The sequence below is a fragment of the Hevea brasiliensis genome, chromosome 9, assembly GCF_030052815.1.
Source record: "Hevea brasiliensis isolate MT/VB/25A 57/8 chromosome 9, ASM3005281v1, whole genome shotgun sequence".
NCBI lineage: Eukaryota > Viridiplantae > Streptophyta > Magnoliopsida > Malpighiales > Euphorbiaceae > Hevea > Hevea brasiliensis.
The window spans coordinates 18,090,648-18,116,800 of record NC_079501.1 but is presented as its reverse complement, the minus strand read 5'-3'; the positions used below and the strand labels follow the sequence as shown (position 1 = coordinate 18,116,800).

Genomic DNA, 26,153 nt, shown 5'->3' with positions numbered 1-26,153 from the left:
CATACTTAACACTAGGTATGCACTTACTATCATTCTCATATCAGGAAATTGTGTATGGATCGGTGCCTACCAAACTCTTAAATAACTAAGTTTCCTTGACTCAGTTTTTGTTCCTTATATAACCCTCTAGAACCAATAGCACAAACTAAACTTGAAAAGAAAGAAAAATATCCTCTTATACTCAACTACGCCCGATTGTCCATATAATAACCTTTAACCTATGTTTCTTAGTCTTTCTCTTCAAATTTCATCATCTCCTAGCACAATTGTGCTCTACCCATAATGCATCATCTGCATGAACCCTTTACCGTACCATTGTCCTTCTGATATAATATTTTATAATTTATTAACTTTACTTATACTCGACCTTTGATTCATATCTATCATCATTTATATTGTGCCTTTAACTTTTGTTGATTCCTGAAAGATTTCTCTCACTAACAAATTCTTCCAACACTAATTCCACCCTTATCTATGATCATTAATTTGATCATTGAACTTTCTAGTGATTTATAACCACCCAAACTTGTCACTTTTCGTTCTACCCCTACTGTTGTCATGTCGCTATTGCTTCACTACAAAGTGATTCTGTTGATCACACTAAAAATGTTTGCCTGACATTCATAATGAACCTCTAATTACCTTCTCACTATCTCAAAAGTCTAACCTAAAGCCTCTGTGTCATTATCTATCATTCTTTTCCTCTCATCATACCTTTTTGATCCCTTAGATTAACTTTTATTCTACTTACTACTTACTAACTTCTTCTTCTCTGCCTAATTAGATAATCCACAATATCATCGCACACCTTCTAGCTTTTGCTTATTATTATTATATTCCTCGCCTAATCTTCTTGATACTGTTAACTAGTTAAAAGAATCTTGCCCCATTACTATCCACTTCACTTTAGAAATAGAGAATAGATAGAGTATGATCCAATCATGAAACTCCAAGCTCTATAATTTAGCTCCTGACACTTCCTCAACTATATCATGCTATGAGTATCACATTACCAGATTCCACACCTCCATCACTATTCTCACTAATATGGTCTCATTTTGGGTTCTCCATCCTTGTCATTCACCTTGTCAATAATAACACTTAGCCTACCTTATATCTTAACTTTGTTCCTTTTATTATGCGCTCTTTAGGTTGTCCTTTCATTTATTTCCTTTGTCTTACCCAAAATAGAACTTGATTATTCTATTCCTGGTTTCATTCTTCTTCCTAACATGACAGCTGTACTTGCTAACTATATCTTTCAGAGTCTCTACCACGTTATCACATATCTGTGCTATTCAGATTTGGACCTTTGACCACTCTAGCTAATACTTCTACTGGCATTTAGATTATATTGCATTTGGCACCAATTGTCCAAGCCTTCATTCTGCACTCTCTATCCATTGGCCTTCTACAATTTATCTTCACTAATTTATTACTCTTAACACTATTATAATTAGATTATACTATTGTTTTGAACAATATGAAGTTAAAAAAGAACTCAGGAAATTGCAGTCATACTTTTATCGTATGATTTCTATTCTTATCCTTTAGCTTACATAATACCCTTATTACCTCGAGAACTGATTCTATAGCAATTTTATTATTATTATTATTATTATTATTATTATTATTATTATTATTATTATTCATGTTTACTCAATTAGCCAAAACTTAAGATTCCGGGCACCCAAACCCGTCATCCAATTCAAAGGATTTACATCCATCGTGATCTGATTATATATGATTCCTATAATGGAACTTGTATCCTCTGTAAGATACCCGAGCCAACTACTCTCTACCACGCTCTACAGTCCCATCTGGGGTATTATTTTGTTGGTCACCATTATTAGTAATAACTTTCGATTCCTTCTGAAAAGATAGGACTATACCCTAACTTGCTGCAACAAAGGTACCATATTTACCACCTTGCCCAAAACCATGTCAAATCAATGTCTCTTTTATTATATCATAGCTCTGTAAATCATCAATTCATAATTTCGACCTTCTCTAGATAGTAGGGTTGTACTTTACACCTTGCTAATACACACAAGGTATTCTATTCTCACTAAGTTCTAAGCAAAACGTCTATCGTTCTGCAAAAACCATCCAAAATTCCATACCGAAGACTAGATGGTCTCACTCTATAGGTGTCACCTTTACTTTGCAACTAATCCGAAACCTCTGGTCTGATAGCAACTCTTGATGTAACTCTAGCTCATGCTAGGGTAATTGAGTCACTGACTTTAGTTATCACCCAACTGTGACCTTTCAATATTCTAACTCTAGACTCTTAACCAGGAGTTCCCAACTCCTCTGCAAATATAGAACTCTGTTCTGGCATAACTGTACCAAAACAGAAGCCATCCGCAAACACCCTCATTATGGAGCACCACGGGGATGTACGTAGCTCTACACAATAATCTCATGTCGGTACTGTAATCTGCAGCTTACAAAGCAGACATCGAGAACATTGTATAGTTACTACGATACGTCCTGACAAACTAGGTCTCCTAATTTCTTATCTCTCCTGAATCTTCTATTATCACGAACTTATTCTGACTGGGTCATCTACTGATGACTGCCAGCAGTGGTATCCTTATCCTTATCTAGGGCAACTGTACTTTTAAGACTCACTTTTATGTACTCGTGCCTTACACGAAATGGACACACCATTTAAACCCATACTGACAAAAATATAACATTTCTTGGAGTACGTATCCTCATGATAGACCTCACATGTCTACTAACTCTATTTCACATTTCTATGCACTCCACGAAAATCAAGACACTAATTGAGACACTTTTATATTTCCCGAGGTATAACGCAGAATCTAGAAACAAAGAATTACAGAAAAAGACGAAACAGAATCCTATACTCCGCATGTAACATCCTAACAAGACTCCTTTTACACTCCCAAGTATATTCTTTCCCATGAATCTAGAGCCTAAGCTCTGATACCACATTTGTCACGACCCAACCTATGGGCCGGACCGGCACTAAGACCTGGGCCAACCTAAAGCCCCCGAGGCCCGTAGTAAGCCTAACTATTCCTCAACCCATGAGTAGGCCCATAATTAAGGGCCAATATGCATATGAAATAATTTAAATTAAGCTGTTATAACTTTATTTCCGGCCAACTTAGCCCAGTAATTATCAGAAACTAAAATTAGGGGAGCCCAGCTCAACCCTGTTACACCATTTACAAACTATTTAAAACTCATAAAAAATTTTCATTTGTTAATACAAAAACTTAAGTTCATGCAATTCCTGACAGGATTAATGCTACTACTAGTACATGCGGAATTCTAAATTACAAATTTAGATAATAATAATATAGTTAAGTAATCTTTTCATAACCTGTGAGGAAAGGGACAGGTTATTCTGAAAAATGTCTCCTCCTGTGGCCTGGAAAAATATTGAACAGGAGTGAGCGTTTGACTCAGAGAGTAAAATATCAATTTTAACCATAATCTCTATAACTATCTAAAGCTAATGCACCCTGAAGAGTGAAATGCAACATCTGCAACATTTTCACATCATAACAGCAAAAAGGTAATTTGGAGCACTCACGCACCCAATCATATCAATCATAATATATATGGGAGCTGATCCCCTATACAGCTCTCTTAATTCCAACTGTGCCAGCGAAGAACTCAAGTCGGACTTCCACTTAATAACCAAATCGGGGTCCCAGCGAAGAACTCAAGCCATGTCTACCTCGAAGGACCGGGTCCCAGCGAAGATCTCAAGCCGTGTCTACCCGTCCTATCCATAGTCCACACCACATCACACGCACACCAACGCACGCACACTACTCCAAATTATCACAACAACATACATGGCACTTTCATAGTTATAAATGCAACATAAAAAGTGCCTAGAGTTTAACTATATAGATACATACATATAAGTGATGCATAGGCATGCCTGAACATATAATAATATCGAAATTACAATTAAAATTAATATTTTACTCACAATACACCGATGACTATTGTGGCTGCTGGATGCAGAAAAATAGCTGACCTTGATCACCTAATAATTAAATTATAAATTTATTAGTACTAAGTTAAGATAAAACTCTAAAGAGGCAATAGACAGCCTAATTCATACCGAAAATTCGGCAAAATTTTCTCTATACCGGGGACCTACCCAACCTGCAAAAAGGCTCAAATAACACTTCTAAATTCTCAATTTCCACAATCACATCTCATCAATATCGCATGGCCCCTCCTGGGCCCTCCAAATCAGACAATACTCAAAATCTTAAAAATTACATTTTAGTCCCTATAATTGACATTTTTCAAAAATCCACTCAAACAAGCTCTAAAAATTCTAAAATTTTGCCCCGCGGTCCTTAATAATATTATAAGGCTATTGCAAAATGAATTAAAATTTTCTAATTACCCATAAATATTTTATTCAAGAATTTTACTCGATTCTATAAGTTTCCAACATCTAACATATTCTTAATTCAACCCAATTAAATATTCACATATTTAAACCTCCATCCTCAAGCTTCAGCCAATTATATAAAATTTAATTATCTAAATTTCAAATAATCTTATATGCCCATATGCTAAAAATCTAACTAAAATCCATCTATATTTTTCAAAAATATTCTACAATCATTCAAAAATTCAACAAACACCATAGAATATCTCCAAATAATTTTACTTTCATCATATATTTTTTTTAGAATTTTTCTCCAATTTTTCCTGTTTAAGAAATACTGTATTTATGCTCCCCAGACAGAGAAATAATAACAATTGTCTTACCCGAAGTTTATCTGTCTCAAAAATTCCAAAAATTTATGAGGAAGCCTCTGGAAGTTGAATTATCTCCATAGCCCACCAGAGCCACCGCCGAAACCACCGCGCACGGTGGTCGGTCACCGGTCGCCAGCGACATTTGCCGGAACTGATCATACCACCATGTTCCTCTCTTCTTCCTCAATCCATATGTGGTATCGGATCGTCGATCCAACGATCGGATCGTCCTAGATCTGACGAAAAAGCTTGAAAAACCCGAAACTTCTCTCCTCCATATCTCACTCATCCGACCTCCATTTGCTGCAAAATTAGTATCAAAAGAAAGCTCTCGGAACAAGCTCTCGGAACAAGCTTTCCAACGCCACCTGAATCGCCTCGATCGGACGTCGGATGAAGCCAGAATCGCGCCGAAAAACCGCTGCCCACTGTGCGCGCATTTTCTCTCTCTCCTCCCTCTCTTGCCGCCGTTTCTGGTGGCTCTTACCGTCGCCGGAGAGTCGCCTGCTGGGTGGGAAGCCGCCGACTGGTAGCCGGCCGATCACCTGAGAAAGAAAGAAGAAGAAGAGAGGGGAGAAGAGGAGAGAAGGGAAAATGAAGGGGGTTCCTCCTCCCGTTTTTTTTTTGAATCCTTTTTTTTTTTTAAAATGTTGGCAATAATAGTGGAAACCCACTATCACACGCCAACAGTCAAATCATTTTTTTTTTTCCTAGTTGTTACAAAAATGACTCAAAAAATGAAGTCTGTGTTAACAATTTTCCCTCCAAGAAAGCATAACACCCATTTGATGAAATACCATCTATTGGTTTTTGCCATTATCTAAATTTCAAATAAACATAAAGAGAGATTTTAGTTAAAACTCAATAGTTTCTTGGGTATTAAAGTGTCATTGCAAAATACAATTATGTCAACAGTTGTTGTCTTAAACTCAATGTGCAAGAGACAGAGCATTAAATCCAGGATGAATGAGTTTAAGAACCAAGGCATCAGTTAATTCAATTCCTCATACCATGCTAGATTAAAAGTGGTATTTACGGTTACAATCATAAAAGCTAAACCTGATCATGATACATCCTTTACAATCAGAAAACTGAAACTGTACTTCGCTTCCTGCAAAACACAGATCAAATCTAGAAATTGTAGGGACAGCACAAAAATTATAGCATAGAAAATATGATGAACAGCCCTTTGCAAAATATCTAAGAATAATCAAATCACAATTATCCACCAATCCTCATGAAATATGGAGAATAATGCCGGTATTAACATAGATCAATTGAAAATATCAAGGATAGAGGGATTAAAAGAGGGTTTAGCAAAGCTGACTTGCTAATCTGCAAAAAAAGCTTGGGGGAGAATGGTTAATCCGACTGGGAAAGTAAGTCTATAGACAAAGAATATCTAAATAAACTTAAGAATAATATTGATAATGTATCATTTTTCTACTTCACCGATCCAATCTTGTGAACACATCAAAGCTTGAACAGTAGTTGGTCGCAGGGAACTCCATTCACGATCAAGCACCCTCCCTCCATTGTCAAAAGCAAACTCTGGTGTAACTTTTGACATGGGAATTCCCAAAATATTCCGTGCCATCATGGCTAGGATAGGGTACCTGGGAGTGTGAACTTTCCACCAATTTAATATGTTGAAATCAACACTGCGAGGAAAGAGAGGCTCTTCCAGGTACTTGTCCAAATCTGATCTTATACCTTGACTCTGGGAAGTTTCATGGAGAAATTTGTCATATCCCATCAGTCTATCTTTACTGTCCCGTCCAGAGCTAGGTAAGCATCCAGCGCTACCACTCACTTGGCAAGTCAAACCTTGGTCAAAAGAAGCTAATGGAGAGCCAATCGAATGTTCATTGTACAGTGCCTTTATATACTCAAAAACTTCATCAATTAACTCTGCAGAACCAGTACCAAATATTTGTTGATAGTAATACTCGATCAATTTTATCTTGAATCGAGGATCTAACATTGCTGCAACTGCTAAAGAAAAACTGCATTTTTCCCAATATTCATCAAACTTGCTTTTTATCTTTAATGCCATAGAACTAATAAAATCATCTGAATTCTTGCACCATTCAATTAAGTGCAAGTGAATATCACAGATCTCAGAAAAATATATATTTGCAGTCGGATACTTGTCCTTTACAAAAACATTAGCAACTTCAACAAAGTGCTTCAAATAGCTTGTAACTGTCCTCACCCTCTCCCACTCTAAATCAGTTGGGCACATTGAATAGGCAATGTCTTGCTCCTGAAGACGAGAAAATACCCACCTGTATTCCAAGGCAACTTCAAGCATAAAATATGTAGAGTCCCATCGCGATGGATTGTCAAGACATAAGCACTTCTGACTCTCAACTCCACCTTCTGAGGCAATCTCATTGAACTTCATCAGAGTAACTTGTGAACTTCTAACATAACGAATGCTTTCCCGAATTTTGTGTGTCACCACAGAGAGCACCTCCAGTGAATCATGAACCATCACCTTCATAAGACTTACAGCACAGCGTGTATCAAATAACATACCATTGCAGTAGAGGAACCTATTCTGAGACAGCCGATCTCTGATTCTATGGACAACATTGTCATTGGCAGAATGACTATCAAATGTCATTGAAAACAGCTTACGGTCTATATCCCAGTCCATCAGACATGTCATGATGACTTCTGAACGCACGTCTTCTGTATGAGTCGGATCAACCAAGACGAAATTCAATGTCTTCTTCTTCAATTGCCAAGCTTCATCAATGTAGTGTGCTGTTAAACACAAGTACTCAGCATCATCGAAAGCAGACCACAAATTGGCACTAAGGCTGATCTTGCCAGGTAATTTATCCAGTACTTCATAAACCTTTTGTTTCTCTTGTGAATAAATATCCATACAATCAGCCTCAACTCTGTCAGTTGTTACAATCTCAAACAATGGCTGCAGATTCTTAACAAAAACCCTGAATCCAACATGCTCAACCATTTGAACTGGATAACCATGTAAAATAATCATGCGAGCAATATCAAATTGGCTTCGCCTTTGATCAAAGTTACCACTTGCAACGCTACCGGCATCATCTTTCACTTGCCCTTGTTCAAATTTATCAAATTTATAATTCACAACGATTAGTGGTTCATCCCTTGTTTGCTCCTGATCAACGTTTACATTGGCAAGAGCAAGGGTTCCTTCCTTTTTCTTTTCCCTTGATGACAGAAATTGAGTAATGCCATGGTTAGATCTTCTCTGACACCTAATCAAATGGTTCCTCAAATGAGAGGTTCCACTACTACTTGATCCACTAAGTTTTTTCTTACAATGCCTACAAATTGCAACAAATGTGTCCCCTTTTTTCACCCTGTCAAAGTCATTCCACACCACAGATTTTAATCTGCTGGATTTGACTATTACTGCATCTGACAGATCCATTGCATGAACCTGATAGTTCACTGATATCTGCTCATCATAAGCAAATTTCAGAGAAAATTAAGAAAAAACAGAATTATTATCAATGAAAAAATGAAAACCAACAAAATAAATCCAAAATACTCATTACAGAATCAACATGGAATTAAATTAGGATTATGAAGAGCTTAATCGCATGCCAATCAACAATATATAGAGTCGAATAATATCTCCAGATACGAATAGGAATCACCCACTTGATTTGGTGGTTCCGGACAACTGTCTGTGACAGCAGTAGAGCCATAGTGGCAGCGAAGCCTCGACGGTGGTATGCGCTTTCAGATGCCGGTGCAACAGCGGATTCAAGATGAAGAAAAATAAATTGTTAGTGAAAACCTTTGGAAGTTAACGATAAAAAGCCAACAGATAAAAGCAGCAGATAAATGACGGAACGCGAGAGAGAGAGAGAGAGAGAGAGAGAGAGAAAGAGCGAAGGAGGAGGAATGAGTTTTTAGGGTTTGTAAAATGAAGGGTAAATTAAAAAAGAATCATAATCTTTAGTAATTTCTTCAATTTCATGAACAAAAATAAAATAAAATAAATAATCAAGATATATGAAATTTTAAAATTTTTAAGGAAATAATTTTTAATAATTAAATAACATTATCAAACAGACACTGTGGTTGGAAAGGGGCTTCTGTCTGGCCCAGTGAAGGCTCATCCAGACTCAAAAGCTAGTCGCTATGGGTTGGGCTTGCCTCCACTCAACCCAACCCGTCGCAGCCCCACAGTTGCATCCCTTCTAACACCAATTTGGCTTCGTTTCTCCATTTGTTCTCGTTAAAGCACTTCCCAGTTGTCAATTATAACTAATCATGCTCCATCCTCCATGTCCCTGACCTGAAACCCCATCTCCTATCAATCCCTAATTATGAAACTCTCTCGTCCTCATAGACCATTTCTGAAACCCATCACTATATCCCACGCCAAACCCAAATACTTTTGCGACTTCAGATCCTCCGTAGTTCAAGATAATGACGACAAATACCAAGACTCGCAATTTATAGCCATCCTCTCAGGCATTTTACGTGGAAAGCAAAGCTGGACAATTGCATTGAACGAGCCATTCATTTCAAGCAAGTTAAGGCCTCACCATATTGAGAAGCTCCTAATGCGGTCCCTCGATGATTCCAGGTTAGCTTTGAGGTTCTTTAACTTCCTGGGCTTGCACAAGAACTTTAGCCACTCAACCATGTCGTTTTGTATTCTAATTCATGCACTGGTTAATGCTAATTTATACTGGCCTGCTTCTTCAGTATTGCAAACATTGCTTTTTCGTGGGTTGGATCCAAGTGAGGTTTTTGATGCTCTTTTGGATTCTTTCAAGGAATGTGGATTTAATTCTAGTTTGGGTTTTGACTTGTTGATTCATATTTATGTGCAGAATAAGAGAGTTTTTGATGGTGTTATGATATTCAGGTTAATGAAGAACTGTAATTTGATGCCTCAAGTTAGGACTTTGAGTGCCCTGTTAAATGGTTTTTTAAGGATTAGACGATTTGATACAGTTTTAATGTTGTTTGATGAGATTGCGAGCGTGAATATTAAGCCTGATATTTATATCCATACAGCTGTAATTCGAAGCTTGTGTGAGTTGAAGGATTTTGTAAAGGCAAAGAAAATGGTTCAATGGATGGAGTCCAGTGGTTGTGAATTGAGTGTAGTGTTGTATAATGTGTTAATTCATGGGCTTTGCAAGAGCCAGAGAGTTTGGGAGGCTGTTGAGATTAAGAATGGTTTGGTTCAAAAAGGTCTAAAAGCAGATGTGGTTACTTATTGTACTATTGTACTTGGGCTCTGCAAAGTACAGGAGTTTGAATTTGGCGTGGAGATATTGAATGAAATGATTGAATTGGGATTTGTACCAAGTGAGGCAGCTGTTTCAGGTTTGGTTGAAGGGATGAGGAGGAAGGGGCAGATTGGAGTTGCTTTTCATTTGGTAAACAAGGTTGGAAGAGTTGGAGCGATGCCTAATTTGTTTGTATACAATGCATTGATCAATTCTTTATGTAAAGATGGAAAATTTGATGAAGCAGAGCTGCTATTCAAGGAAATGGGACAGAAGGGTTTATGTGCCAATGATATCACTTATTCTATTCTTATTGATTCATTTTGTAGAAGGGGAAAACTGGATATTGCAATTCATTTACTTGGAAGAATGACTGAGGAAGGGATAAAAGTTACAGTCTATCCGTACAATTCCCTGATAAATGGTCACTGCAAGTTGGGAAATTTGAGTGCAGCAAATTCTTTTTTTGATGCAATGCTTGATAAAGGTTTGGCACCAACTGTGGTAACCTACACATCACTAATAGATGGATACTGCAATGAAGGAGACTTGGACAAGGCATTTGGGTTGTACGATGAGATGACTGGTAAGGGCATTGCACCAAATGTGTATACCTTTACTGCAATAATATCTGGCCTTTGTCAAGCAAATATGATGATTGAGGCAATTAGATGGTTTGATGAAATGAGAGAACAGAACGTCATGCCAAATGAGGTCACTTATAATGTTATGATTGAAGGACATTGCAGGCAAGGAAACACGGTAAAAGCCTTTGAATTACTTGATGAAATGGTAGAGAAGGGCCTTGTTCCAGACACATATACCTTTAGGCCTATAATAAGTGGCCTATGTTCTATTGGAAGAGTATCTGAAGCCAAAGAGTTCATTGATGATCTTCACAAAGGGCATCATAAGTTAAATGAGATCTGTTATGGTGCCCTTCTGCATGGTTATTGCAAGGAAGGAAGATTCTGGGATGCGTTAAGTGCTTCTCGTGAGATGATGGAGAGAGGAATGAACATGGATCTTGTGTGTTACGCTATACTTATAGATGGAACCATACGAGAACATGATATTAGGACATTATTTGGTCTTTTGAAAGAGATGCATGATCAAGGATTAAGACCTGATAACGTAATATATACAAACATGATTGAGAGGCATAGCAAGGCAGGGAATTTGAAGGAGGCATTTGGCCTTTGGGATATAATGATTGATGAAGGATGCATTCCAAATATTGTAACGTACACTGCTCTGATAAATGGTTTGTGTAAGGCAGGATTCATGGATAAGGCTGAGCTTCTTTTTAAGGAAATATTGATTGGAAATATCACTCCAAATCAAATCACATTTGTTTGTTTCCTTGACTGCCTTACCAAGAAAGGGAACATGGAGAAAGCTGTGGAGCTTCATAATGCATTGCTTAAAGGTTTTCTAGCAAACACTGTTTCATATAATATAATTATCCGGGGCTTTTGCAAATTGGGTATGATTCAGGAAGCAACAAAGATTTTGAATGAAATGACAGACAATGGTATTTTCCCAGATCACATTACTTATTCAACAATTATCTATGAGCATTGTAAAAGGGGTAATGTGCAGGAAGCTGTCAAATTGTGGCACACTATGCTTGACAAGGGTCTCAAACCTGATGCAGTAGCATACAATTTTATGATATATGGTTGCTGCATAGCAGGAGAACTAAGAAAAGCTTTTGAATTTAAGGATGACATGATAAGAAGAGGAATGAAGCTAAATCGGGGCACATATAATGCTCTCACTCATAGAACTGACTTGAACTTTATCTGATGATAGGTAGTTATGCTTGTAAATATTTGTTCCATAGGTGTTAAATGGGAAAATAACAGAGTTCTCACGGCCTTGAGTTGGTTGATAGTCTTCTTGGCCATAAAAATGACAGTTCAGGTTGGTGAGATCATCCTGGGCTCTGGCTATGATAATCTACATTGGCAGGCACTCAAAAATTCACTGGAAACCATGTTGAAGGAGCTGGTTAAATGGGGTGGTAGTTATGAAATTTAAATGTTTAAAATAGGCATTCTGTAACCTGTTAGACATTTTCACACTAGCTGGAGTTATAGGTTTACAGAAAGTGTGGGAGGTGTGCCATGCCAACTGTGATGATGGGATCCACGGCAACCTTATAATTTGTGATGAGTGATGAAGTTCTTAGTGGTCACAAGCAAGGGATCATTGTATGTATGGGATCTAATCAACTGGAGCTGTCATCTTCAGGACTTATTTACATCTCTAATTGCTTCAGATCAAACTCTTCCACAAAGGGTTAGATATCTGGTACTCACATTCCACAATATCTTGTTTGGTGGGGTTTTAATTTTGTGTACGTATTGTGGCATCTACCTCTTGAATCGGACGATTGTTTTCATTACTCTTTCAGGAACAACTAAAGTTATATCTGCAAAGTCATCAAAATCTGGTTCTCTTGCTGTTGGTTTGGCTACACATCATGTCTTCCTGTTTGAAATGAATCTTGTGTGTTGGCTAAAGGTGGTAGATGGTTGGTTCCTTCCATAATTTTTTTGCTGGCCCCTGGAATTTGGGTGTGATTCAGAGTTTTGAGCTGGCTGCATTGCAGATGGATGTTAGGATCATTTGGCCAGAAAGCCAGGTTGGATCATTTGTCCAATCATTGGTTGAAAAATTTTGCTGAATTTTTGAAAAATACTAGATTGTGTTATATTGAGCATGCTAAATAGAATAGTAACTTAGTAGCCTTGCTAAACTTATCTTGTACTGCTACTTAGCAGGGGCTGTGGAATTTATCTCATGAAAACTAATGACAACCAATTTATTTGTTTCTCGGTCCTGTTTATGTGATTTTGCATGTGATTCTTTGCTTCATGATGTCTCTGTTTCTGGTTAAAGCTTTCAAGTTCATGTTTATGGTTAAAATAACTTGCTCCTTACGTTTGAACCGTTACAATGTGTTTTTACAGGAGGACAAATGATGTAGTGCAGACATGCACTCATTTGGAGGCTCAGTCTTTGGCTTGAAAGTCCCCAAATGAATATTGCCAGTGCCTGGTGTCTTACATGCGCTTCTTTGACAGGTTTTTATCTGAACTCTGTGATTCCACTGATGCACATTAGTACATTACCATTGGTGGTGCAAAGTACACGTGGGCCTTCCTCAGGGAAGCATTTAGCCAGGAAATTGACATATCTATATCTTTGTTTGGTAAAAGAAGAAAAAAAATAATAATAAAAATGGAAAACTTTGTTTGCAGGGAGGCAGACAAGTCTGGTTTGCGAGAGTTCTGTGAACGCTTTCTTGGATTGCCTGCTGGGATGGCTGAATCCACATCTGCGGATACAAAGAATTTGGCTTGGCAACCTTGTGTGCTTGTAAAGATTCCTTCACATATTTTACAAATGCGTGATCCCATATTCAATGATTGTGGTTCTACAATATTTATATTATTAGTGATGTTTCTAGCTTGTGATCCCAGGAATACTGTTTCAAGTAGCTTCACAATCATAATTAATTCTTCTATTTTTCTCAATTTTTAGTTAAGATTATTTTAGGCAAAATGCATTGGCTAAACATCGTCTGATTTCTCCCGTCTCACATTTTGCAGGGAATGAGAAAGCAAAAACTCTTGAGAGAAGATATTATTCCAGCAATGGCGTCAATATAAAAGGTCCAGCATTTACTCAACTTGTTCATGGGTCTCCTGTCTGAATATCAAAGTGATGCAACCAAGCTTCACCAGAAACTAATCGACCAGCCAGAAACTGATCAAATGGACCTTGATCCCCCAGCAACCGAACCAGCTACAGCTCAAACAAACTCTGCCCAACCAGCAAAAGATGATAAAGGCAACTTGGCTACGCTAAGAACTGATCAAGTAGATTCGTGTCCGATAGTGGCAGATCAATCTAGCTATAGAAGCTGGTCCTTGAAAGATTTCATATGCTTAATTGAGAAATGGAGATATCACGATAAATTAATGAAACTCTCTATTATATGCATTTAAACGAATATTGGGTTATTTAAATTTTTTTCCCCTGAATGGATGTTCTGCACAATAAAAATGGATAGATTGGAAAACTTAATGAAAATTTACGTATTTAAACAAATTATATAATTTTTCATTAAAGTAAATAGTTTATTCATTATTTTATACAATTTGATAGCCATGTAATTTTCCCCATGAAAAAAGTTGCATAAGGGAATGGATATTTTACCCATTGCAATTGAAACTGTATACATTTTGTTATAAAAGTTCATAATTAAATAATCTACGTACAATTTCATTAAAACAGGTCATTTATTCATTGCGAAAAATCCTTTCAAGAGTAAGATAAACTTTTGATTTGGAAAGGAAGAGATGAGCGAGAAAAAGAAAGGTAACGTCTGTGACATTCAAGTTATGGTTCCCAAATTAAGGCAAGGAGGCAGCTCCAAGTTTGCCCTTTCCCTCATCTTTCTTTCGGTCAATGCTTTTCTTGTTCTTTGGGGGAAAGAAAACTTTAGGCTTGGCCTAGACAAATTCTTTACTTGGTTTCATGAGCAACACACATACCCATAAAATCCTTTGCGGATTTTCTGATCCTTCCCATGCATTTTCTCTCTTTCATTAATCTTTATCTTTATAAATCTTTTCGTTGATTGATCGAATAAATCAGAAGATCAGAGCAACAGCATTAATTAATTTCAACATGGGTTTTCTTGGAGTTATTGCAAAGCGTTTGGACGCCCTTGTGGGGTATTATATATTTACAGTGACTTCATTTCTTCATGTTAATTTATTCATGATTTTTCTTTTAATACCTAAGTGCCACATCCAATTTCTTGATGTATCATAATGCAAAAATCTGATAATTTCTGTATTGAACCAGGCCAGGAATCATGCTTCTTTTCCCATTGTAAGTTGATATATTTCTTTAATATAATTACTTATATATATACATGTGTACGTGTATATTGATGTTAAGTTTTCATATGGGTGAATAGATATGCATCTTTGCGAGCTATCGAAAGCCCTTCAACGCTTGATGACCAGCAATGGCTAACATATTGGATAATTTATTCATTCATAACCCTATTTGAGTTATCCTGCTGGAGAATACTAATCTGGTAAGCTGCCGCCTTCTTCTTCATCTTCTTCTGCTCATCTCTCAATAAAAGCAACTCGTATTTGAAACCTGTCTAAGCTGACTGTGTATTTAATTCTTGTCTAGTCCCACTTGTTCATAAACCGGGTTTAGACATCAACTTCCCTCCATTTGCGAAAATTACTCCGATTTTATATTTGTGAAAAAAATATATATATTCATGCATGATCAGGCTTCCATTCTGGGCATACATAAAGCTGGTGTTTTGTATGTGGCTGGTGTTGCCTACATTCAATGGGGCTGCATATATTTACGAGAATCTGGTCCGGAAGTATGTGAAGATCGGAGGCAGAGCGAGCGGAAGCTATTCAGAGGATCAAAGGAAGATTCTCCAGATGATGAGCCTCGATGCTAGGAAATCAGTGGCGCAATATGTTGAAAAATATGGCTGGGATGCTTTTGAGAGAGCTATCAGAGCTGTAAGCAATTAAAAAACATTTCCTCTCTTCTGTTCTCTCTCTATATATTATATATTTATACTTGATGATGAGTTTACTGACTTTTCAGGCTGAAAGAGAAGTCAAAAAGCACTGATAGCACTTCCTCTCTCACAAATCCTGCAGCAAATTGAATTGTACATGTGTATTTCATTCATATGATGAAAATGCCATACAAAGCCAAGAAAAGGGATCATTATTGGTGTACAATGAAGAAATGATTCTTTTATCTCTCTTGTTGTACCATTTCTATTTGGCTTGTAGCCATAACCCTGTGCACCTTTTTTTTTTTTTTTTAGAAAAAAAGTATATATATATATATATATATATATATATATATATAATAACTTTGCATTAAAAAATAAAGAAAATAATAATAGAATATAAGAAAGCAATTAGATTGGATGGATATACATATCAAATTTTACTAATATATGGCGACAAATATGATAGGATACACTAAAATTGAGATTTAGCTATTTTCTTTCGATTTTTATTTTAAAATGTATTTTTTAATTTATAAGTAAATTTAAAAATAAGTAATTAATTATTTGATAATATTTCTTAAAATTATTTTGTTATTAATCTTAAAAATAAATTTTAAATAATTTAAATACTTGATTAAAAGGCGTTTAAAAGTAATTTAATATATCAAAATGACAAAAAATGATATGAAATATTAAACTTAAGTGTTAATTTTGTTAAATGAGAACAAGATAATACAATTTTTTACTCTATTAAATAAGTAATAATTTCTAAGTAAAAAGTATTTATTTATAATTTCTTACTTATTTTAAAAATTAATTCTTTTATTTTCTTAATTAATAAAGTGTTATTTTTTCTTATAATTATGTTCAATTTTAGTCAATTGAATAAATTATTCATTAAATTATACAAAATTATCAAATTAGAAATTTTGAATTAAATTGCTAATTCCTAAAAAATTCAGCTTTTTTTTTTTCATACAACCTAGTATTATGTTGTCCCATCATGATATGTTACATAAAAAGTAAATCATAAATTTTTTTTTTCTATTTTGAACTCTAATTTCAATTATACTTTGAAATCTTTTAAGAAATTCACTAAAATTCCTTTTTATCAACATAGATTTTTTTTCCTGTGTATTTTATATTAATTTGTTGTTATTTTTATGAACTGACAAGAGACAAAATAAATTGTTCATATTTTTTTCCCAACACACGAACAGGTGCAGCAGAGACCCTGGAAGGATAGCACTTGATCAAAGAAGCAAATATCAAACAGCACAGCACAACATTCAGAAGTTGCAATATTAATTGTAAATTGTTATTACATAATTTCACACCTAGAGCCAAGTTTTAACAGGAAAAAAAGAAGAAACCTCGGCTTTAAAATGTTTCATTACGTCTGATTTATGTTACATTTAATAAGCATGAACAAGCACAGAGACATAGGCAAGGCACATATGCATTTGACAGGACATACCCCTAAAACCTGTAAATCATTGATTTCTTCTGAGAATCCAAAAAACTGTCACAATCAGTCACAGCAGCAAAAGGGATGGTTGAATGCATGAGCCTGGAATTATCTTGATCCATATTCCCACTGGGTTTCAGGACGTGCTTTGCTCCTGCAGTAAGTTTAATGGGACCTGATTTCACCATACCATCTGCTTTGCAAGAATCAACGTCATGTGAAGTTCCAAGCCCCTCCTTCTCGGCCTCATTTGGACCACATCCTACTTCAATAGCTTTATTCCCATTTGAATTGGGTTGATGTGCCCCAGCGTTATGCCAGATTTCACTGCTAGATTTCCCTCTCGCCAGCTCTGTGGCTGCATTTGAATCTTCACAGATCGGTCTAGGCATTTTTGTGGATCTCAACAAATCATCTGCTGTTGCTGCAGGCCTCTTTCTGATTTTCTGGTAATGGTCAGGCAGATTAATGCCAAAAGTATTTGACTTCATTCTCTCTCCAACATTAATGTTGTTCCCATAGCTCATGTTCATGGAAAAATTTGGATTAATTCCTGCACTGAATGGAAAGAATGGAGGTTGAACAAACAATGCTGATCCAAATGAACTCTTCAGGTGTGGGTTTGAAACCATGGAACTATGAGAATGGGAAACTGCAGATGAATGGTGAAAAGCAGTAAGAAAATCAGTTCCAGTAGTATTGCAATGATGATGTTTACCACCCACATCAGGAAGAGTCTGAGAAGGCATAGTTGCTGGTTTCACTTGTATGGTCGTCAACCCTGGAGGCAGGTTCCTAGAGGAGCTTGCAAAAGAAGATGACTGGACACGTTTACTACAATCAGGGCGTAAGAAGGGAAAGCCAAAGGCTGATTTCCTTGTATGTGGTAGATTCTGCCGGCAATTTATTTTAGCAGGTATCCCACCCATACATGGATGTGTTTCCAGAGAAGAAGACGGTATCGGCAGCTGAGAGCTGATACTAACAGTTTCAGCACCAGATAGAAGTGACTCCTGAAAGTTGGCTCCCTTACATATCATATCAAGAGGAGAGGACGGACAAGCAGAAGGGTGCATCTGAGAACTAGCAATCCTGTTAACAGAAAGGTGACCATTTTGGAAAGCAGCATTAGTTTTCCAGTTGAAATATGGGTGTGATCTAGATTCTGAAACTTTCACCCAGAAATTGCTTTGTGAGGCCTGATTTTCAGCTTCTAGAGGATAAAGCAAACTTTCCTCTGATTTTCCTAATGCTGGGAACAAAACCCTGTCCTGTTGAATACGTCTATTGTGCAAGGAATTATCCAGAACAATACTTGCAGGATGACACTCTTGTATGATTTCTTTATCTGTCCAGATCTTTTCATCATCAAACCCTTGCATCTCTATGTTACTTCTCCCAATTGCAACATCTTTTCCCATCAACCTCATTGTTGGTCGTGCAGTTTCCAGTGCTATGTTATCTGAATTTTCCTTCAGATGAATCATCTGAGTTCCCTTTTCGTTCTGATTCTGACCATACTGCCTCCATTGATTGAGAGATATATTCATCAAACTTGGCCTTGAATCTGACGGGTGGACACTATTGTTAGTTCTGCCCTCAGAATTTAGCAAATGGACATCCAGTCTTCCAGTATTTGGCAACTCATTAACACAAAATCTAGCTGGAAATTGTACATTATGATTCTTCTGTATAGGTAACAAATTTAACTGGCCTTTTGCAACTGCCTGCTCAATAGGATGCTTTTCACTTACAAAATTTCCCAAACTTCCAGGTACGACAGCATTGCGTGGAGATGATCTACTTGCAGTTATCAAAGTGGACTTCTTTGGCTGTTGTAAACCAACATTACCACTTGAACTCACCTGCATTAGTTGACCATGTGAGTTGAGAGGTAGGCCACAAAATTCCCCATCTATGCACTTTTCACTCAAGGCACCTACTCCTTGCTGGCAGCCTGAATTCATAAATTCCATTGGAGAAAGATGAAAAAATGGTTGGCATTGCAAAGATTGCCCACTGATACTTTTGATGGAAGATTGTGGCATAAAGGAAACCCTCGTGATTGCGCTGTCAAATGAAGCAAAATCGCATGATGGAGGCTGCATAGATGCCCTTGTACTTGCCAACAAACCCCCGGCTGCAAATCCATCTTTGTGATCTTCGAAATAATCAACTAACTTTCCTCTTGGATTGGAAGCCATTGTTACGTTACCGCATAACTGAGAATTTACATGGAGATTTTTTGCTTCATTCATTGTAGGAAGGAGTCTCAAAATGCCAGCATATGTGGGATTTTGTGGTGCAGTTTGATATCCTTGATCGAAAATATGCAAATTGTCATCACGAATTATAACTTGGCTTGGGGGTGATCTATCTGAGGTATGCTGCTCTTTTCCTTGATACGGGCTCAGAAAATTTGGCATACCAACAGGATCATGAATACCTGGCAACTGATTCTTGCTAATCTTTGTTTGCCGCACACTTCCATTTCCAGTGCTAACAGAAACATCACTAGTTCCATTCACCCTCACAGAAGCTGATTGTTTATCATTTTCTGAGGAGTGGTCATCCTCCAACTGAGAAGCAAGGGCATCTCTGTATGTGCCAAACATATTTTGAACATTGGAACTTAAGTTTCTCTTCCTTGGACCGAGTATGTCATCTTTACCTGAGAACCTGACATGCCTGTCTGAATGTTGAAGTTCACAACAATTCGTTTGACTACCACCTGGTAAGTTGCAAATCTCAGAATTCTGCTGAGGAATAAGTTTCATATTACTTTTAAGAATACCACGAACATGAATGGCTGCTTTCCGGTGCTTTGCAATAAATTTTGATGCCTGAACACCGTGTTTCTTTTGTATAGAGCCTTTCAGTCCCAATCTATTTCTCTGGATTGAAACGCCATCCAAAATGTCTTTTGCAACCCCTTTATTGCAAAATGACTTATATGCTTTTGTTGAACAATCAACGGAAATTGGCAATTTAAGCATCATAGCACTCCCCTGAGACAAACAAGTTATCAGTCTAGGCCACAAAAGATATTTACAATTAGATAAATGTGTCATTCAATGGTCAAAACATATTGTTCGACAAAAACATGTTCAACTAAATTATAGAATATGCAGTGTGATTTTAGAATTGACCATACCAATTGCATCAGCAAGAATAATAGGATCAAGTATTTCATGGTTACATCTAAAACAAGAATGAGCTTATCCACTGTATATGTCGGATTCTTTGAGTAATTATAGAGAGGCAGTGTTGTGTGCAAGTAATGCTTATGGAAGAAATTAGAGAAGGCTTGACAGAAGTGCCATCTTAGTAGCCTTAGATGTTGCATGGCATGCAATTCAAGAACAAAATAAAGCATTGCAACATCTGTAGTGCAAATAAATCAACTTAAATGGAGTATATGTAGGAACATATATCAAAGACCCTCAGCAAGAAATGTAGGTCCACGTAATTGTTTCACATGAACTTTTCGTTGGAATCTTTGGCTCCTTTCAGGAGTTTTAGGAGCTTCCAGATTATGCAGGTTATGTCTATGGGTCTCTCCCCCTTAATTAGCAATTTATTTTCATAGTTTCACATGTCAACTAGAAAAGTGGGGTTCTTATACAGTTATAACCCTCCAATCCATGTATTCAATACATTGTGGCATTCTCACCATATTTCATTTAGAAGATAAGGCTCAACATTCAATTCTGAAAGTGTCCTGAAATCATAGTCAAAACTTCAATGCAAGTGGAGTAGAATCAATCATCAAATTCTGTTGACACTTCAAAGCTTTTAAAACAATTAGTGAATATGGAGAACAAAAGATACGTAACAACTTACCAGTTGACTAAATCTTAAAAAATTGGATTGGGCCGCTTTATTCAAAGATTTCAATAGAGAAATCAGATGCAAGTCTTGTTTATAAAGTTTGTTTAGGTGAATAATCTTACATATGAATTATATTTTAACAGTTAGCAGAAATCTTTTTCTGGCTGGTATATTTTGTCTTTCACAAGTGATGTCCCATGCTTATAAGGAATAAATAAATAAGAAGAAGCTTCTATAGAGAATAAAAGACATTGTTTGTAAAAAGGTGCCTTAAATTTTGCAGAGAAAGATATGTTCAGCACCAAAATGAAGTCTGAAATAAAGCTTATGGAAATAAATATATGACACACATGGAGAAGAAAAGATTGTGGTTCCAAAAAATATGCATCGAAAGATATGCTGAACACCAGATTGAACCATGTTTAAGCAAGACCTTATGTATTTGGAACTCTCCTGGTCCACAACTTTTTATATAAAAATTATATTCAAGCAACCAGTTCAGAAGATGACCATTCTGCCTTTTTCCCCTAATATATTTATACCCTCTTTTATGGAAATGCATTAATTTATACAACATATTTGCAATCACATACTTCAAAGTTGAAACTACTTCAACTGGAAAAGCATGACATGACATGACATGACATGCAAATCCATTTATAAAAGGTATTCAACATAATTATATATCATCATCTGGAACTGAAGCCAAAATAGCATATACAATTTGTGACATCATAGAACTGTAAATAGCATACCATATGTTCCAAAGAAATCAATCATGTTACAATTTTTTTTTTTTTAAAAAAAAAAAACTATAAATATACAGCAACCTTTTTATGATCATGATATTAAAATGAAAAATTGAACCTAAAATATCTATATAGTTTTTTATTTTCTTATCATTGTTATTCCCCTACTAGTTCCTACTTCAGAATATAAAGACTGAAACATTTTCAGGATTATAAAGTTCATCCAGGTGAATGAAACGACATTTAACAAGCTGTTTGTCATAAATGAAAAGGTAAGTATCTAAATAACGTCATCCATGCAAATAGGGAAATCAGAATTCCAGTTGAAATGCGGAAGCATTCTAAAGCTTAAATATTAAATATCTAAACAACTACTTTATCTTCAAAATAACCCACAACCAGTAACATGATTTTAGCCATAAATTTCTCCCAAGTTAATTTTCTCAATGATTATCCTACAATCCATCCACTGCTAGGGTATATTAAATTCTGGTATGAATAATGTAGCCACCTATCTGCTGGATTTTCATGTCATGGCAGCAGTCCTTCGGGGTTACCATAACATACAGGCATCCTTTATTCCTTGATCTTTACACAGCCATCAGTCCAAGTTTGCTTTGACTGGAACTTTACTGTTTATAATTTATATGCAGTCCAGATGATTTTCCGAGGACCAAATAGAAGTTGCAATTTAAATATGATTGTGCAATCCAAATATAATGATGTTACTATTTATAGCCCTTGACTTATCAAGAGGCAATTTTCCTGACCTTATTTATTTTAGCAATGTTTTATACAGCAATCTAATAAAATTTGTCATCATACTTCAGCCGACCAAAACTGAGATCATTTCGATCATTAAGCATCAGCCATAAAAGTTTTAGTTACTAATTAATTCACATCAATATTATCAAGCTCACAACAGCATTCCTGTTTTATCTTTCCCTAAATCATCAAACATGTAGGAGCGAATTCCTTGTGAGGCATAGAAAGATCAGCTGTAACAAGCAAGAAACTGCCATGCAGGCAATCTGAGATGCCTTCCTCACTTAAAAAGGTCATGAATTAGTCGACATGTTAACTTAGCTACATCATTATATAGTTCCTACAGATCTCATGTAGCATAGTAATGATATGATAATCAGGTAAATTTTGGCAACATCATGATGCAGATAGTAGCAATACATCTACCGCTAGGATAGTCCCACACCACCGGATGGACAGTGCTATTCTAGCCCAACGTCATATTAACAGCGCGGATCTAGGCCAGAAGACCAAAAGTATGAAATTATGGATTACCCAAAAATACCATAAGCTCAGTGAACAATCCCTTGCTACCATCACAACATATTAGCTCTTTGGGATTCCTTCCTTGAAGATGTTGAACAAGAAGTACGTGATTTAACCGAAGATCATTAAAGATTGTTTGGCATGCCAATGGACATGCAACGGATGATGCCCATATCATAAAGATGCGTCTCTTGGCTAACAATCAGGTCATGAGACACTGACAGATTTACTTTAAATTTTTCTCAATATTATACTTGTTAGAATATACCCATTTCACCGGATACACGAGATAAGCAGCCATCTATCTAAACAAAGCTAAAGGTAATAGAGTTGCCTCACTTAAAGCGCTCTTTACCTTCCGAGGGCCACATCTTAGGCATTCATATCAGATTTATATTACCAATATCGGAAAGATTCCATCAAATACTTGCCACGTTCCTAAGATCCCCATTGTTATCTTAGGAAAACAGTAATGGCAACAATTAATGGCTGGATGTTAATTATATGCAAAAAATCAAAGAAAATAAACCTCAGCACCTTATATATATGAAAGTCCTCTCTGCCTAACCCGTACAACACAGCTGGAGCACCACAACACACCTTACATCCATTTCCTGCTCAAGCCTTAGCAAACATGAAAACCCCATTTCTCGTTTTTCCTTTTCCTTTCTTTAACACTCTCTTTATAATACAGATCTCAAATGGCTCCAAGTACTTTTACAAGGCCACTGCTAGCTCTGATTCTTCAAATAGATACAGTGTTAACCAGCTTTTTCAGCAGTGATTTGAAGCAGGACGTGAAAAAGAAAGACCAAAACCCAATTGGAAAACGCATTCACAAAGTACCGTTATGCTTAAAATTCAATTAATCAAACATCTCGGAAACATCACAAGCCTACAGTAGTTAGTAACTACAATCAACCCTATTGTTTCTTTGCTTGCAATGAATTATAAGCATTCTTCGAAAATGCACATAAAATCACAACATGCTCAAGCAATCAACAATATTTTATGATGTAAATCACGTACCTTATTTGTTATTGGCCCCTTCTTGTTCTTCATCTTCTTCTTTTTCAATTTCTTTTTCTTCTGGTCCAGCATCAACTTGTTCGCAATCGCTGCTTTCTTTATCTTCTTCTTGTTGATATTAACCTTTTTTCTTTTCTGCTCATCATGCTTTGTCTTCAAAACATCCAAATCACCATCATCATGAGCATGAGGAAAATCATCATCATCTGCTATAGTATCATCATCAACGACCTTCTCAATCTGTGGCGAAACTGCAAAGATCTCAATAATGGATCTTTTCTTAGGAGATTTGGATTTGGCCTTCAATGACATTCTCATATTCCTTCTATCCTCTCTTTGAGCATGAGCAAGACAGCTATCAACATGAGCATTAACCGCTTTCAGAGTGGCCGCCGCGAAATTCCCACAAACCGGACACACAATCTCCAATTTCTCCTCGTCCTCCTCCTTGGCCTCATTTCCTGGAATACCAGCAACTCCTTGTTGTTGCTGTTGTTGAATCTTGCTCAGCTCATGGGACCACCAGCGGAATTTGGTGACGGTGATTGGAGGGAGGAGAGCTTCTAGGCGTTGTTCGCTGATTTCATTTTCATCTGGGTCTTCTCCACCACCACTAGCGCCAAACGGCCAGCATTTTCCCACATCCACCGCCCTCATCTTAGCTGTGTATTCACTGTCCGTACCAAACCAAATATGATCAAAAATATAACCACCAAAATTGAAAAGCAAAGCAAACCAAAAGAAAATTAGTACAAAAAAGAGATATTTTCCTCAACAAACTCAAAAACTAACCGAATCGAGAATCCCTCGTCAAAAGCAACCGCCATGTTTCTTCCTCAACTCCACACAGCACCCACAGCCGTATGAGACGACCAAAGACTAGCTCACTAGCTATCTCTCAAATTCAGAGCTAAAGACACTAAGCAAAACAACTAAACAAGACCCGAGATCGCTCAGAAAGGAGCTTCACAAAGGGACCCAGAAATCAAAGACCAAAGAAGGAGGAAGGCATGGCATGATAACAGAAGAGATGATGATGATAGAGGTGAAGAAGTTCCATAGATGAGGATAGAGAGAGAACGTAAGTGTTAAATATGGAAAGAGAGAGAATAGAGAAGCTTTTATTCATTTTCCCGCTCAAGAGAGAGAGAGTGGGCTTACTGGTTTTGTTCTTTTTTCCCTAATTTATGACTGACAGCGACCTATGAGACCGCAACCGAACGCACATTTCTCCCTTTTACTATTATTATTATTATTCTAAAAAAAACTTTTATTTATTTTTTTTTTTTTTTAGACTAAGGCGGTCGAACTTCTAATAAAACTAAAAACTCAAAAACTTTTAAGAGAAATTTGACATAAAATTTAATATAATTAAAAGATAATAATTTTATTTAAAAATTTCACTTAAATTTATTTTTTAATAAATTTAAATAATTATTTAATTAAAAATATAAAATGAAATGTAATATATTTAATATATATTAAAATTTAAGTATTATATATTTTAAAAGAGAAAATAATAATGATGGTGCTTTGTATTGACAGATAATTTTTTTTTTAATTGTAAGGGGTGTGTTATATGATTTTATTATTTAGTAATAAAAAAATATTTTATAAAATGTCATATATTTTCTTTAATTTTAATTTTATAATTGGATAAAACATTTTATATTTTTATATTAAAATTTAAACAATTGACTTAAAAAACTTTGGCTTATAAGTTTTTAATATAAATAGGTCAGTATTATATGCTTGACGTGAGATGACAATGACAATAACAATAACAAGATTAAGACTTTTAAGATAACACAGTTACTTTGACCAAAAAAAAAGGATAACGCAGGTAAATATTTCAAAGAAAAGATAAAGATAACACCATTAAATCCTTTCTGATTAAATAATTTTTATTTTATTTTATTTTAATGGATCTCATAATATAATAAAGCATATTTCTTAATATTAAAAAATTAACACGTCATTACCACATAAGCATAAATTAATGATATCCTAAAAAATTATATTATTAACACTTCTTTTCAATCTACGTGTCAAATACAAACATCTCGTTCTATTATTATTTATGACGTTATAATTTTAAATTTATTTAAAATAAATAATTCTTTTTCTTTTTCAACAACAAAATGTAAAATTCTTATATTTGAATATACAGTGAA

At 35.9% G+C, this 26,153-nt stretch overlaps 4 protein-coding genes across 5 annotated transcripts; 2 read left to right on the top strand and 2 right to left on the bottom strand.

The window, feature by feature from the left end:
• Positions 1-5,744: 5,744 nt before the first annotated feature.
• On the bottom strand, positions 5,745-8,728 carry LOC110658984 (zinc finger BED domain-containing protein RICESLEEPER 2). The gene is made up of 2 exons (XM_021816798.2): positions 8,437-8,728; positions 5,745-8,230 (listed from the first exon to the last, which is right to left on the bottom strand). The coding sequence occupies exon 2, from the start codon at positions 8,201-8,203 to the stop codon at positions 6,209-6,211; it is 1,995 nt and encodes a 664-aa protein (XP_021672490.2). The 5' UTR covers positions 8,204-8,230; positions 8,437-8,728; the 3' UTR covers positions 5,745-6,208.
• Positions 8,729-9,003: 275 nt separating this feature from the next.
• LOC110658983 (putative pentatricopeptide repeat-containing protein At5g59900) lies at positions 9,004-14,068 on the top strand. Of its 2 annotated transcripts, none has more exons than XM_058153254.1 (5): positions 9,004-12,332; positions 12,448-12,678; positions 13,007-13,120; positions 13,298-13,415; positions 13,649-14,068. In XM_058153254.1, exon 1 carries the CDS (start codon positions 9,111-9,113, stop codon positions 11,835-11,837), a length of 2,727 nt encoding a protein of 908 aa, XP_058009237.1. In that variant the 5' UTR covers positions 9,004-9,110; the 3' UTR covers positions 11,838-12,332; positions 12,448-12,678; positions 13,007-13,120; positions 13,298-13,415; positions 13,649-14,068. The 2 variants fall into 2 exon arrangements, with proteins under 2 accessions (XP_058009237.1, XP_021672485.2); XM_021816793.2 differs by having other exon boundaries at positions 9,004-12,344.
• A 130-nt stretch (positions 14,069-14,198) lies between these two features.
• Positions 14,199-15,852, top strand: LOC110658982 (HVA22-like protein f). Its single transcript, XM_021816789.2, has 5 exons — positions 14,199-14,779; positions 14,913-14,939; positions 15,028-15,150; positions 15,361-15,607; positions 15,696-15,852. The coding sequence occupies exons 1-5, from the start codon at positions 14,733-14,735 to the stop codon at positions 15,720-15,722; spliced, it is 471 nt and encodes a 156-aa protein (XP_021672481.2). The 5' UTR covers positions 14,199-14,732; the 3' UTR covers positions 15,723-15,852.
• A 1,028-nt stretch (positions 15,853-16,880) lies between these two features.
• LOC110658981 (uncharacterized) lies at positions 16,881-25,134 on the bottom strand. Its single transcript, XM_021816788.2, has 3 exons — positions 24,772-25,134; positions 23,980-24,652; positions 16,881-20,088 (listed from the first exon to the last, which is right to left on the bottom strand). The coding sequence occupies exons 1-3, from the start codon at positions 24,804-24,806 to the stop codon at positions 17,092-17,094; spliced, it is 3,705 nt and encodes a 1,234-aa protein (XP_021672480.2). The 5' UTR covers positions 24,807-25,134; the 3' UTR covers positions 16,881-17,091.
• Between the last annotated feature and the right edge of the window lie 1,019 nt (positions 25,135-26,153).

What these genes read in the sequence shown, in the direction of transcription:
- LOC110658982 (XM_021816789.2), top strand. Translation starts at nt 14,733, where the DNA reads ATGGGTTTTCTTGGAGTTATTGCAAAGCGTTTGGACGCCCTTGTGGG. An exon ending in ATCATGCTTCTTTTCCCATT is followed by an intron (nt 14,940 to 15,027) that starts GTAAGTTGATAT and finishes ATGGGTGAATAG; the next exon opens with ATATGCATCTTTGCGAGCTA. An exon ending in TGCTGGAGAATACTAATCTG is followed by an intron (nt 15,151 to 15,360) that starts GTAAGCTGCCGC and finishes ATGCATGATCAG; the next exon opens with GCTTCCATTCTGGGCATACA.
- LOC110658981 (XM_021816788.2), bottom strand. Translation starts at nt 24,806, where the DNA reads ATGGCGGTTGCTTTTGACGAGGGATTCTCGATTCG. An exon ending in GACGAGGGATTCTCGATTCG is followed by an intron (nt 24,653 to 24,771) that starts GTTAGTTTTTGA and finishes TGGTACGGACAG; the next exon opens with TGAATACACAGCTAAGATGA. An exon ending in AGGGGCCAATAACAAATAAG is followed by an intron (nt 20,089 to 23,979) that starts GTACGTGATTTA and finishes TGTTTGTCTCAG; the next exon opens with GGGAGTGCTATGATGCTTAA.
- LOC110658984 (XM_021816798.2), bottom strand. Translation starts at nt 8,203, where the DNA reads ATGGATCTGTCAGATGCAGTAATAGTCAAATCCAGCAGATTAAAATCT.
- LOC110658983 (XM_058153254.1), top strand. Translation starts at nt 9,111, where the DNA reads ATGAAACTCTCTCGTCCTCATAGACCATTTCTGAAACCCATCACTATA.